The sequence below is a fragment of the Otolemur garnettii genome, unplaced genomic scaffold (genome assembly GCF_000181295.1).
Source record: "Otolemur garnettii isolate 467f Iridium unplaced genomic scaffold, OtoGar3 scaffold00115, whole genome shotgun sequence".
Classification (NCBI taxonomy): Eukaryota; Metazoa; Chordata; class Mammalia; order Primates; family Galagidae; genus Otolemur; species Otolemur garnettii.
The window spans coordinates 1,666,886-1,679,083 of record NW_003852510.1 but is presented as its reverse complement, the minus strand read 5'-3'; the positions used below and the strand labels follow the sequence as shown (position 1 = coordinate 1,679,083).

The 12,198-nt window shown below is 50.0% G+C and overlaps 1 protein-coding gene across 1 annotated transcript; it reads right to left on the bottom strand.

The window, feature by feature from the left end:
* Positions 1-6,471: 6,471 nt before the first annotated feature.
* Positions 6,472-11,969, bottom strand: ZFP36L1 (ZFP36 ring finger protein like 1). Its single transcript, XM_003797370.2, has 2 exons — positions 11,643-11,969; positions 6,472-9,241 (listed from the first exon to the last, which is right to left on the bottom strand). The coding sequence occupies exons 1-2, from the start codon at positions 11,697-11,699 to the stop codon at positions 8,282-8,284; spliced, it is 1,017 nt and encodes a 338-aa protein (XP_003797418.1). The 5' UTR covers positions 11,700-11,969; the 3' UTR covers positions 6,472-8,281.
* Between the last annotated feature and the right edge of the window lie 229 nt (positions 11,970-12,198).

The following is a 12,198-nucleotide window of genomic DNA, read 5'->3' as shown; positions in this document are numbered from 1 at the left end:
TGAGAACCTATTGCTCTTCCCCCTCTGACCCCTGCACCAGCAGGAGTAAACAGCTTCCTTAGATGGAAGGGAATTGCTGGAGTGCAACTGAGTAATTATGGAGAGTGTCTCTCAGAAAAGAAAGAATCCAAAAAGGTAAAACCAACTCCAGCAACCATCCTGGTGTCTTCAACAGCAGGGCCCGAGGTCACAGTTTCAGGTAGACAGTAGGCTGATAGCTGATTAGAAAGTAATCAGTTTAGTCCTTAGTAGACTCCTTCCCAATCACAGAACAACACCCTTCAGAATGATAAAATACAATTTCTTCCACCACTAGGCCCGCGGCAACACAGCTGAGACACAGACCTGGTTTCCAGTGCAGCTGCTGTACCCAAAGGTGAGCCCAGTGCAGGCGCTACCACCAGGCTGCACCTCAGCCTCCCCATTTGAAAAGAGGAAGAAGGCAAGCCCACCCTTCTCTCACTACCCTGGAGAGGGTGCAGAGAGGGTGTTGCCATGAGATAGAGACATCTCAGAGAAGGATGGGCTAAGGGAAGACATGACTGTGGGTCCCCAGAGAAAAATGAACTTTGGATTCTGGACTTGCCAAGTGACCCATGCCATCTGACATCTGCCTCCCTCTACAAAGTGGAGCCTGAGAGTGTGGGTGTTGTAGTCAGAAAGGCCTGGGTCCAAGCTCAGCAGTATACAGCTGTGTAATTGGGCATAGTAACTTATCCTTAAACCTGACCTTCCCCATGGGTAATATGGGGCTAATGATACTACTCACTTGCAGGGACATGACCACGTCTTAGAGAGCTGAGCCTAACACCCAGCCTGCACAGTACATCTCTGCAAATGCTGGCTCATGTTAGTTTATTATGTAAGTTTTAGTGTAACATGCACACCACAAGTATATTTAAATCAGAAAATATGGAAGGTGGGCAGAGCAGCAGAGCACCATCAGGTTAGGACTCTAAAACATCTCTGGAGAAAGGGCTGTGTCACCTTAAGGACTGTGAGCTGCTCTCACACTCTCAATGTGACCTTTGTCCAGTGTCTTTTCATTTCCAGAGCTCCTTCCTCTCCATCTCAGCTGATCCTCCCCATAGCCCTGTAATGTGGGCAGGGTGCCTGTGCTTCCTGTACCCCATGCTTAGAGGAAAAAACAAGTTTCAGAGAGGTTAAGTAATTTGCCCCAGGTCATACGGCAAGTGGGTGCCTAAATGGGGTCACAAATTCAACAACGCCAGTCTCTGACAGCGAGCACCTTCTTACATTTTGCTCTGCTGCCTGGCCCCAAGCCTTGGGCCCTTCCTGGAGCATTGAGGCTAAGCCAGCTCCAGCCAAGGTGGTCAGCCCCACAAGAACTCAGCCTCAGAGGCCTGGGGTGATCAGATCTACCAGCTGAGCTGGGCTTTACCCTGTTGGACTCCGAGAACATTTTCCCAGAGCCCTGCTCCTGGAACCACTTCCCAGAAGAGAGAGATGAAACAGAGTGTGAAGTGACACTGTGACTGCCACATGAGGCTTCCTTATACCCCAGAGTCTTTGGGTCAGGAAGACAAGCTGAGCCAGGTAGGCCATCACCAAGGCAGCCCTATGCCAGCCAGGCCCTTCAGATGCCTTGCGGCCCTCATCAGCCTTAGGTAAGGACAGGCCAGGCCAGGCCCAGCCAGGCAGGGACTCACAGGTGCTGGCCTGCCTGCCGGTCAAGGCTCTCTCTTTACCCTCTACAAAGTATGGGAGATACTGACTGACAATAGGAGATTTATTCCAAATCTTCATAAAGAAAAACTTTTCTAACATGGCTGACTGTACTCACTAATTACTCAACTTGCTTGTGCCTGGATTACTGTGAATTTAGCTTTTCTACAGAAATAACACCTGATCACTGAGCGTGGTACAGCTTGGGCAGTGGGTAGCTGGGCAGCCGTGAGAGCAATTCTGCTGAGATTCAAACCCCACTCCCCCTGGGCAGATTACTCCCCTGCTCTGAGCCCATTCCCTTCCTTTATAAAAGGGGACTGGGACAGTACCCACATCGTCAGGTTGCTGCTATTACAAATAATGGGCCAGGTACTGAATTTCTTCTCTTTTTTTTTTTTCTTACACGTCATTATTTAATGCCCACAACAACTCAAGAGTTTTTTATTTTGGAGGTGTAACGTGCCTGAATCTTCCGTGGAAGCTCAATGAAGTTTTACATGTATGCTGTATCATCTAATTTGAATCTCTGTCATGACATCAGTTTTACTGTTTATGAACGGCATACAAATGGACTCATACAATATGTGCTCTTTTCTGGATGGTTTCTTTTTTCACCTAACTTTGTTTTTGCAATTTTGCCCACGTAGCTGGATGGTATTCCACTGATCCTCCCCATAGCCCTATAATGTGGGCAGGGTGAGTGTGCTTCCTGTACCCCATGCTTAGAAGAGAAAAACAAGTTTCAGAGAGGTTATGCAACTTGCCCAAGGTCACACAGCTTGTAAATGGTCGAGCAGGGTCACAAAGCTAAGACTGGATTTAACGAGTTAATACACAACTGTGTGACTGTGCCAGTTTGCCTATCCTTTGAACTAGACGTAATTATCATCATCATCAGCATCATCATCTCATTTTCTAAATGAGGAAAGTGAGCTCTAAGCTGCTTACTAAAGTTTTTAGCTTAAGGTTACAGAGTGACCATGAAGCCCAGAAGGAACTTGAACCAAGGTCCCTCTGACTCCAAAACAAGCTCCTTTCTTTGGGCAATGGAGCCTTCTCCCTGGGAAATGAACTCCAGCCAGTGTGCTCATGAGCTGCTTCTCCCTGAAGTGCAACTGGGAGTCAGGGCATCTACCTGACTTGCTCTAGGTGGTGAGAAAGTTGCCTTGGTGTTGGCCATTATCAATATTTATTTCCATTGTACCCCAAGCTGATAGCACAGGTACAGTCATCACTCCGCAGCCCTGTACTTTGAGACTCTGCCTTTGCCAACATTTCGAAACAACTGCAAACAGTCTAAATGTGGAGGAGGCATCCTGTCCACTGACAGAGACCTGGCTCTCTTGGGCAACCCCTGTCCTGGCTCCTTGGGGCTAGTCTCCCACGCTGGTAGCTCAGATGCAACCATTTGGCACTCCCCAGGGAAAGCACTGTAGGCCTTCAGGCCAGGTTTCTCTGTAACCCAAGCTTTACCCACCAGGAGGGTGGGACCCTCAGAGCTAACCTGATCTCAAGAAAAGGCCAAGGTTTGCCCAGCTTCTCAGCTCTCTGAATCCCTGCATGCTGCCCAGCAGGCCAGCAGCAGGCCTTAGAAGGGCCATCCACAACACAGCAAGGGGCAGCCAGGAGCTGGCTGACCTAGCCACCTCCTCCCCCTCTGAACTCAGGTAGCGTTCCAGTCAGTCCAGCCAGACATGATTAAATGGTTGGCTACGTGCAGGGGTGGGAGATCCTGGGGGAAGAAGGGCACAGGGCCAACTCCCTGAGGCAGCCCCAAGGCACCCTTTGGTCTGTCGATCATTAACAGAAGCCACCTCAATGGCAAGCACAGAAGGAGAAAGTCCAAAAGGATGGCCTATCCCCTCCTGGCTCCCTCCTCCAAATGTGCCAACCCAGGCCTCGTGGGACATGAGATCACCGCACTCGGTGGAGGGGTGTGTGCAGAGTCGTCTAATCCAACTGGTTACCTCTCCTGCTCCTACTGAATCTCCACAAAAGGCCAAGAGAGATGGGAACTAACAGTGGCTGATCCGTAGTTACTGTGTGCCAGAGACTGTGCCCAGTGCTCTCAGTGTGCTAGCCCAAGACACCGTGGTATAGTAGAGAAAGGCAAAGATGCAGCCAGCCTGCCTGCCTGGGTTCAGAGCCTGACACCATCTTTCTGCGTGACAAATTCATGAACTTCTCTGCGTCCCAGCTTCCTCGTGTGTAAAATGGGGATAGTATCGAACTCGTTCTGTGGGTCATTATGACTGTCAAATGAGTTAATAATACATATGACATTCCTAGAAGACAACCTGGCACTTATGAAGAATTGTCATTGCTAGTCCTCACAGTTGCCCCTTGAGAAGCAACTGGAAAACCCAAGATTAAGTCACTTACCCAAGTCATAAGCTGGTATAGGGGTGCTGGCTCCAAGGGCTCCATCTGGTACCCTTTCCTCCTTCATGCCATGGATCCTGCCCATCTCACATCTGCCCCCCACTCTCTGTTGGACCTTGAAGGCCTTCCTTTCACCAGAGCACTACTGAGCCCCAGCAGCCCCATCCTTTTACCTGCCAGTGAGGCTTCTGGGCCAGGAAAGTCATTGCTCTGCGGCCAAAACTGCTCATTTTTTTGAGCTGCTCCAGGGAAGACCTTCAGCCTATAGCCAAGTGGGTTTCAGGGAAGCAGCCACGGAGGCTCTGCCCTCCCAGGGCAGTCCTTGTAAGCACCTAGTACCAAGATGCCCCAGGGTCCAGGGAGGGGCTGGGACAGAAGCCTCATGCCCCAGGACGTTGGCAGACAAAGCAAGACCTCAGCTTTCCTGCCCTACTTGGCCTTTGCAGCCCAGTCTTTGGCTTCCTCTGTGTGCTTCCTGTACGCCCCAGCTGAAAGGGTCTCACAGATGGAGGTTCCCTGCCCAGACTCCTGCTCCTAATGGGTGTAAGGAATGAAAGGCAACTGAAGGCTCGGCGCCTGTGGCTCAAGCGGCTAAGGCGCCAGCCACATACACCTAGGGTGGCGGGTTTGAATCCCCAGCCGGGGCCCGCCAAACAACAATGATGGCTGCAACCAAAAAAATGGCCAGGCGGGCCAAAAATGGTTGTGGTGGGCGCCTGTAGTCCCAGCTACTTGGGAGGCTGAGGCAGGAGACTCGCTTGAGCCCAGGAGTTGGAGGTTGCTGTGAGCGTGATGCCATGGCACTCTACCCAGGGGGATAGCTTGAGCCTCCGTCTCAAAAAAAAAAAAAAAAGAAAGGCAACTGAAGCCTGTCTTCTAATGGGCCTGAAAAGATTCTGTTGTTTCCTTTCTCAAGTAGATTTAGGTCCATCTCATCTACCTTTAGGGTCCAGATGGTACAAAATCAGACTCTCATGGGCCTGGGCGGGCTAAACTCAGCTGTGTGACTTCTCCAGGGGACATTTAGGTCATGGAGCTTCCCCAGCCATCGAGGTGCCTTCCTATGCCTTCGCAGCTGACCCTCACCCTGCAGGACCTCCTGGAGTCAGGGTCTCTACCTTTGTTTTCTAAGTCAAGGAACTGACTCCAGAGGAGAGTAGGGCTGGCCAGAAGGCATACTCAGGTCTAACCATTGTCACCACGAGAGGGGAACTAGAAAGATGTCTGCCATGTGCTCATGTGAGCCTTTAGGGAAAGAGCTCAAGATGAGTTATTGAATATCACCTTTGCTTTTGGTGGGAGAGGATGATCACATGCCACCACCACCACCTGGCCCAACAGCCTTCTTTCCCTCTTCTTAACACCAGGCCCTGCCCTGGGACAGGTGATAGTCCCTATTTTGCTACCTCACATCCCTGTTCCCCAGTAGATGGCCAGGAAAGAGGAATCTGGAGGGCCCAGGGAGGTCTTCCCAGTCTAAGGACAGCCCTGGCCCAGCCAATGTCTGCTGCAGACCTAACCACTGTTGGAAGAGGCCTGGTAGAATCAAGGTGGAAACTCAGTTTGCCTCGGAATACTTAGCGGGTGTAAAGAATGAAAGGCAACTGAGCCTCGAACAGCAACCCCCCAATCACTTCTAAATGGTCATCTGGCCTTGTCTAGGGACACCATTTCTAAGATAACACGGCATCAGGTGTGACCAGGTCTAAGATGGTGGGAACTATTTGGGACCCGCCAAGTGACACTGGCCAGCGTTAATACCTACTCCTCCCAAACACAGGACCTGTCAAACCCAAGTGGACTCACCCCAATCCTTAGTCCCTGTAGACTGAGCCCCTCACTCCCCTGATGTTCCTCTTGTAATGCTTCCTTCCACCCCAAGTAGGTGCTGATAGAGGTTAGAACTTGAGGTTAATTTCCTGTGGGAAGAATGAGCCCAAAACACCCAAATAAAAGAACTCATTCAAATCTAGGCTTGCTAGTATGCCACATGATAAGGCCACATTCATCACTTTTGCACCCCCAAACATCACCCAGAGGATGGGCAGGTTGGGCAGGATAGGCTGAAAGCCCCTCAGCCTTGGCTCCTCAGAAGGACCTGAGGCTACACAAGTGTGGGCCAGCCTGACTCAGTTGCTAGCGCAATAGGCAGTCTTCTCAGAAGTAACACAGCAGCAAGCACAGGGTCCTTTGCAGAAAATCTACACTCCATCCCTTCTAAGCTCTGCAAATTCCCAGTACCAACAAAGAGAGCTATAGGTTTTAGTTGTAAGGATGAGGGAACAAACCTCTGTCCACCACTGTCCCTTTTACCTCCCCAGGACCTGCAAGGTATGTAAGGAGGAAACCCACAGGCAAAGTCAAACCACACACCAAGTAAAACCAGCTCCACCACCAATGTTTCTTGAAAAAATGGGGTTTATTGATTTTTAAACTGCAAATAGTCGTTACAAAAGTTTTCTTTTAAATAAATTCACACAAAGAAAGAGAAATAGAAAGCAACGGTAGTGACCAGCAAGAGGAATAATAATTACATTCATCTTAATGTGTGTGTGCCAGTTCTGTTTACATTAACATTGGAAAACTCCAAACCTGGAATCCAGAACCTCAAATCTGCGCGTGGAATGTCTTTTGAGATGGGCACATGGAAGTCAAAGGGTTTTCTCTCTTTTTTGTTTTTCCCTTTTAGAAGCTATACATAAAAAGTTGTTTTCCTTCTGTACTGTCACAGAACTTTTACATACATTCTCAGTCCTAGTTGTAAAAGGCCTAAAGAGGAAGAAACTCAATTTGCAGTCCAACACAAAAGGGGGAATTTCTAAAATAAATAATCCAACAGTTTTTTGCATTTTTTTAAATTAATTTTTCATTTTTTTAAAATAAAATAACCAAAAAAAGTGTAAAGTTACAAAAATGTCATTGAAGAATAATATATTAAAACTGTGGAAAAAAAGGAAAGACACGTCACAAAATTTTAAGATTAATATGAAGATCATAATTTAACATAAAAGAATATATTCTATGGATTTGTCATCCCGATAAATATGAACAAAATTAACAAAAAAAAAGCATAGTTTGGCAATAAATACGTTTTGATAAGTTAAATAAGCTTTTTTATATTGATGTGCAGTGACAAGCAAAATTTTTGCTCTCCAATTTCTGAAAGTTATATGAAGTTTAAAACCAAGGGAAAAAAGCATGGCGTGAGTGCTCTACGGACAGACCTACGGTATTCTAGAGCAAAACCATTAAAGCTACTTCTACAGGAAATCGTTTTACACAGATATTGTATGTGGAATGAATACCATTAACTGCTCACCCCTTACATTTTTTTTTAGCTTTTCTCTCATTTTTTTTGTTATTTTTTTTGAAGATGTCACATATGAACTGGGGAACTTTAGCACCAAAATCAAGTCTCTCATAGTCCATCTAGCTTCCCCTTCCTCCCCACTTAATAAAAAAAAAAAAAAGAAAAACTCAAATCACAAAGTCCCACTTAAGTCAAAATCTTCGTCCGCTTTTTCAGCCTTCATTCCTGCAGACTCCACAAACCTGGGCAAGATTAGTCATCAAGGGTTCAGGGTGGGAAGAAAAAAGGTTTTGAATGTCAAAGATAGGTTTCCCCAAAAATCCAAGTCTGGCAACAACTGTGGAGGGGGTGATACTGGGAAGAGAGGGGAGGAGGAAGTGTGTGGGAGACTGAAACAGGGAAGGTGCACTTGTGTCGCCAGTGGAGGGAGCTGCTGGTTCTGGGCCTCCCCTCCCCCTCCCCATGGGCAGAGGCTCCAGGAGGCCCACGGGTGCCCTCTGGCGCTGAAGAGGTAATGTAGTCACAGTGACAAAGTTAGATTACAAGGCACTAAGTTGCTTCTGTAAACTGTTACTGCTTTTTCTTTTGTGATTTGGCACTTAAGGCTTAAGCCAGAAAAAAGGCATCTACTGACAAATATGGGACTGGTCTGTTATGCATGGTAAGTGGGCTACAAAATCCAGGGAGGGGTTTCAAGCCAGAAGCTACTGACAAGTTGACTTGTCCTTATGTTAGGTGGGATAAGGCGGAAGGGAAGTAGGGTCATTCCAAGGTTCTGGGAGAGAGGGGTTGAGCTTAACCTTAATGTAGGGGCTGTAAGGATGGGTAGGCAGGTGAGGGTCTGGGATCTGGCTGCGGGTTTGGGGGTGGAGTAGACAGGGGGTCCCTCCCTACCCTGGTTTAGTCATCTGAGATGGAAAGTCTGCTGAAAATGGGCAGGCGTCTTGAGTTGTCCAAGGTGGGGGAGTCTGAGCCACTGTGGCTGCTGCTGGAGCTGCTCAGGTAGCCCTCCTGGTCCGAGAGAGAATCCTGAGGGCTAGGGGGAGAGTCAAACATGTGAGGGGACTCGGACATGGGCCGGAAGAGGAAGGTGGTGGGGGAGCCACCCCCAGGCAACCCCATGCTAGGGGCAAAGAGGCTTGCCAACTCCTGGCTAGAGAAGGCAAAGGGGTTATTGGTGCCATCAGGAAGGGTAGGTGAACCCAGGAGGTCATCGGCGCTCAGGATGGGGGGTGGGGTGATGGACGTGGGGCTGTCCAGCAGCCCGGTGGCAGCGGTGGTGGCAGCGGCACTGGGAAACCCAGCAAAGCTAAAGCTATGCTGGAGGCGGGGACGGTCAGCAGAGAGGTCCCGGGCCCCGGCCAGGGCACGGCGCTCCTCGGCGTTGTGGATGAAGTGGCAGCGGGGCCCATAGGGGCAGAAACCGATGGTGTGGAAGGTGCGGCACAGCTCCGTCTTGTACTTGGGGTGGCGGGTCAGGCTGCGGAGCTCATGGATGCCGTGTGCGAACTGGCACTTGTCCCCGTACTTACAGGCACCGTTTTCCTCGAAGGGCCGGCACAGCTCCGTCTTGTAGCGGCTGGAGTTGACCTGGCCACTCCCGGGCTGCTTCTGGGTGGGCAGCAGCCGCTCACCCCCTTCTGAGAAAGAGCGGTCTCGGAAGCGGCTGTCCCGAGAGCTCAGAGCTGGAGCTGGCTCACCCTTGAGGCTGCTTAGGAGCTGATTCTGGTGGAATTTGGAGCTGGGCAGGGTGACTGAGTGCCTCCGAGGGAAGCTGCCCCCAGCAGGGGTGCCCACTGCTTTCCTGTCCAGCAGGCAGCCCCCTGTACCGGGAGTACCGTAGTTGAGCATCTTGTTACCCTGGAGGGAGAGAGAGAAAAGAAAGGACAGTTAGTAATGGTGGACATCCACAAGGACATCCCACTATGGGCAGCCCTCCACAATCTCTCCCAAAAGATCCATCTCCACCCCTGCCGAAGCAAGTCCCCAAAACTGTCTTTGCACCCATAGACCAGCCACCTGGGTTTATTTTGACCGCATGCATAAGAAACCACAAAATTTAGGCCTGTTTGACAAATTATTTTTTGTATGCACTCTGCTCTATGCTGACTCCTGAAATGCACCCCCCATATCCTCTGTCCCAAAGCTATCAATTTTATCTATAAAATCCAACTTCTTTACAACCCTAACAGATTCTTCAACTCAAAATATGTCACACAATGCAGACTTCTCTGGAATGAAAGGATAGACCCTTCTCCCTAATGAAAGGATAGACTTCAGAGAGGAGACTAAAGATTATGAGCTAAGTCAGGTCCCTTTTTAATCAGTCCTTGCTTAATTAATATGCCCCTCCCCCACAACCCAGCCTAGGACTCTCAACTTCCTCCCTCAGAAGTGTTCCCTTCCTTTGGCAACAGGTTCCCTGACTGCCTTTGCTCTTTCATGAGGGGTAAGGAGGGAAGACATGGGGGCCTAGTCTGTGGTTGGAGGAGAGAGGAATAGAATTCCTGATGATAAAACTCAGTCCCCACGTTCCTGGAGGGGGTACCTTCCACAGTGATCCCTCCCACCATTCCCTACTTAACCTCACCCCACCTCCCTTCACTGAGAAGATGCCTTTACAATTAGTCTCTGGCTGCAACAGCAGACTGAGATAACAGCACCAGTGTTTAATCTTTAACGCAAAGCTGCAGATGGGAAGGAAAAGGAAAGCACCAAATTCCCCCTCCCACCTCCCAGTCAGTAGTAGACTTGGGGGCAAGGACAGGGGACAAAGCCAGCACAGGTAGGTTTCTGTTCCAAAGGGACCCTGTCACCTGCTGAAAGTATACCCAAGATCTAGAAAGGGTACAAGGCTGGGGACCTGGCAGTTGGCTCCCAGCCCAAGTGGGTGTCATTGTATAGATTCTAAAGTTGGTCCCTTAGAATGGGGTGGGGGATCAGGAATCAGTAACTGCAACCATCCCACCGAGAGGATTACAGGAACTCAATGGAGAGCCGGTTCCCAACAATGAGGTTCATTTAAAAAGTCCTGTGGGGGGAGGGGATGAAAGAAAGAAAAATAGATCAAAGACCAGGCGCAGGGAAGAGAAGGATGAAGTGCCACGGAGCTCCCGCAGCTGTGCTGCAAGTGGGAGTTCGAGAAAGCACAAGGAGGGACGCTGAAAATTCAAACTTTTTTGATGTTGCTCTTCAGCTCCTAGGCGTCCCAGCACCCCAACCCTGCAGCCCTGGGGCGCTGGCAGCTGCGCGGACAGGAGCAGCAAGCTGGGAAGAGAGAGCAACATGACCCGACGTGTTTAAGGCAAAACACTTCGGCAATTAAAAGCAGCCTAGCAGCTTCACCCTTTCAAATTGGGGGGAGGGGGTTAAAAAAAATTTAACAACATCCATAGGCTTTTGCTATGTACATTTGAAATGCATTGCTAGGACACTTCAGGTTTAAAAACTGATTTTTCCAAAACCGGCGGGCAAACTACACGTTTTAAAGAGGCCTCAGTAGTCGCAGGGACCCTTGCGTTCAGGCCAGCAATTTGTCGCCCTCTACCCTGGTCGACAAGCCGAGGTGCTGTGAAACACAGGTAAGCACGTCACCCTGAATTCCCACCTTCACCCCAAAATTTGCTGCACGGTCGGCTACAGGAGGAGAAAGCCCAGCCAAGCTAGGGCAGACACCAACCCAATTGCAAACTCGTTCTGCAACATCTTTTTTTGAATCACAACTGAGCCTTTTTCTTCGCAGCAGACACCCAATTCCTCCAAAGCAGGGGAAGGAATCTCACAGCAAAATATCATCGCGAAACTCTCTTCCCCGAGGGATCCTGGACTCCTAAACTCCACAGGCCTGCAATGTTGCTGGACAGAGTTGAACCCCTCCCAGCAGCGCCAAGAACCAGCGCACACACTGGAAACCAAGCGGACCAGTGAACCTCGGCTCAAGCAGCACGTTCTGTACTAAAGAATCACCCCAAACTCGCCCCAACCGCAGTCCTTCCGCTGCGGCCCCCGGGTAACCCCGCCACGCAAACTTTGCTCCCCAAACTCTGATCTCCAGATTCACATGTAATCCCCCTCCAAGAACTGTTAAAACTCAAAAGGGTGGGAAGGACAGGGCCAAATTCCTTCAAACTGGGGAGAAGATGCAGGAGGAGAAAAAAACTATCTCCCTTCACCCCCTTCTTCCTAACACCCAAACTTTCGGGGGCTATTTAAGGCAAAAGAAAAAGACTTATGAAAAGGTAAACGCTCCGCCCCTCTTTACCTTGCATAAAACTTCGCTCAAGTCGAAGATGGTGGCAGACACGAGGGTGGTGGTCATCCTGGGCGCTCGCACGGGGCAGGGACGAGTATCTGGTGTGTTGCGAAGGTCCCGGTGCGGGGAAGGCGCAGCCTCCGGCTCTCGGGTCTGGAGTCCCACACGCCAGCTCCCGGTGCCCCTGGCCTTTCTGACTCTCCCGGGCTGCGGCGCGCAAAGCCCAATTTATAAAGTTTCAGATTTGGTGGGCCGGGGAAGGAGGAGCTTTAAACTTATTTAAATGAGGATAGAGGAGGGAAAAAAGTTGATTGACAGTGAGACTGAATCAGCCATGCGGTCAAGCTGGGGGGTGGGGGAAAGAAACTTTCAAAAGGAAGAAGGGGGAGGGGAGACAAGGAAAGAAGGCGGAAAAAAAAAACCCCTCCGAGCAGCGCACAACTTTTTTTTCTTAAAGAGGAAAAGTTTCGAAGCCGCTGGCTTCGCTCCCCGGCGCTTCAGGCGCCCCTCTGGGGCCGCGCGCGGCACAAGGGGGGGTTAGGGAGTGGGGGACGCGCCCCCCCTT

Excerpts from the sequence above, each read along its gene's own strand:
- ZFP36L1 (XM_003797370.2), bottom strand. The coding sequence starts at position 11,699 with ATGACCACCACCCTCGTGTCTGCCACCATCTTCGACTTGAGCGAAGTT. Across the intron at positions 9,242-11,642 it reads TGAGCGAAGTTTTATGCAAG|GGTAACAAGATGCTCAACTA; the intron begins GTAAAGAGGGGC and ends CTCTCCCTCCAG.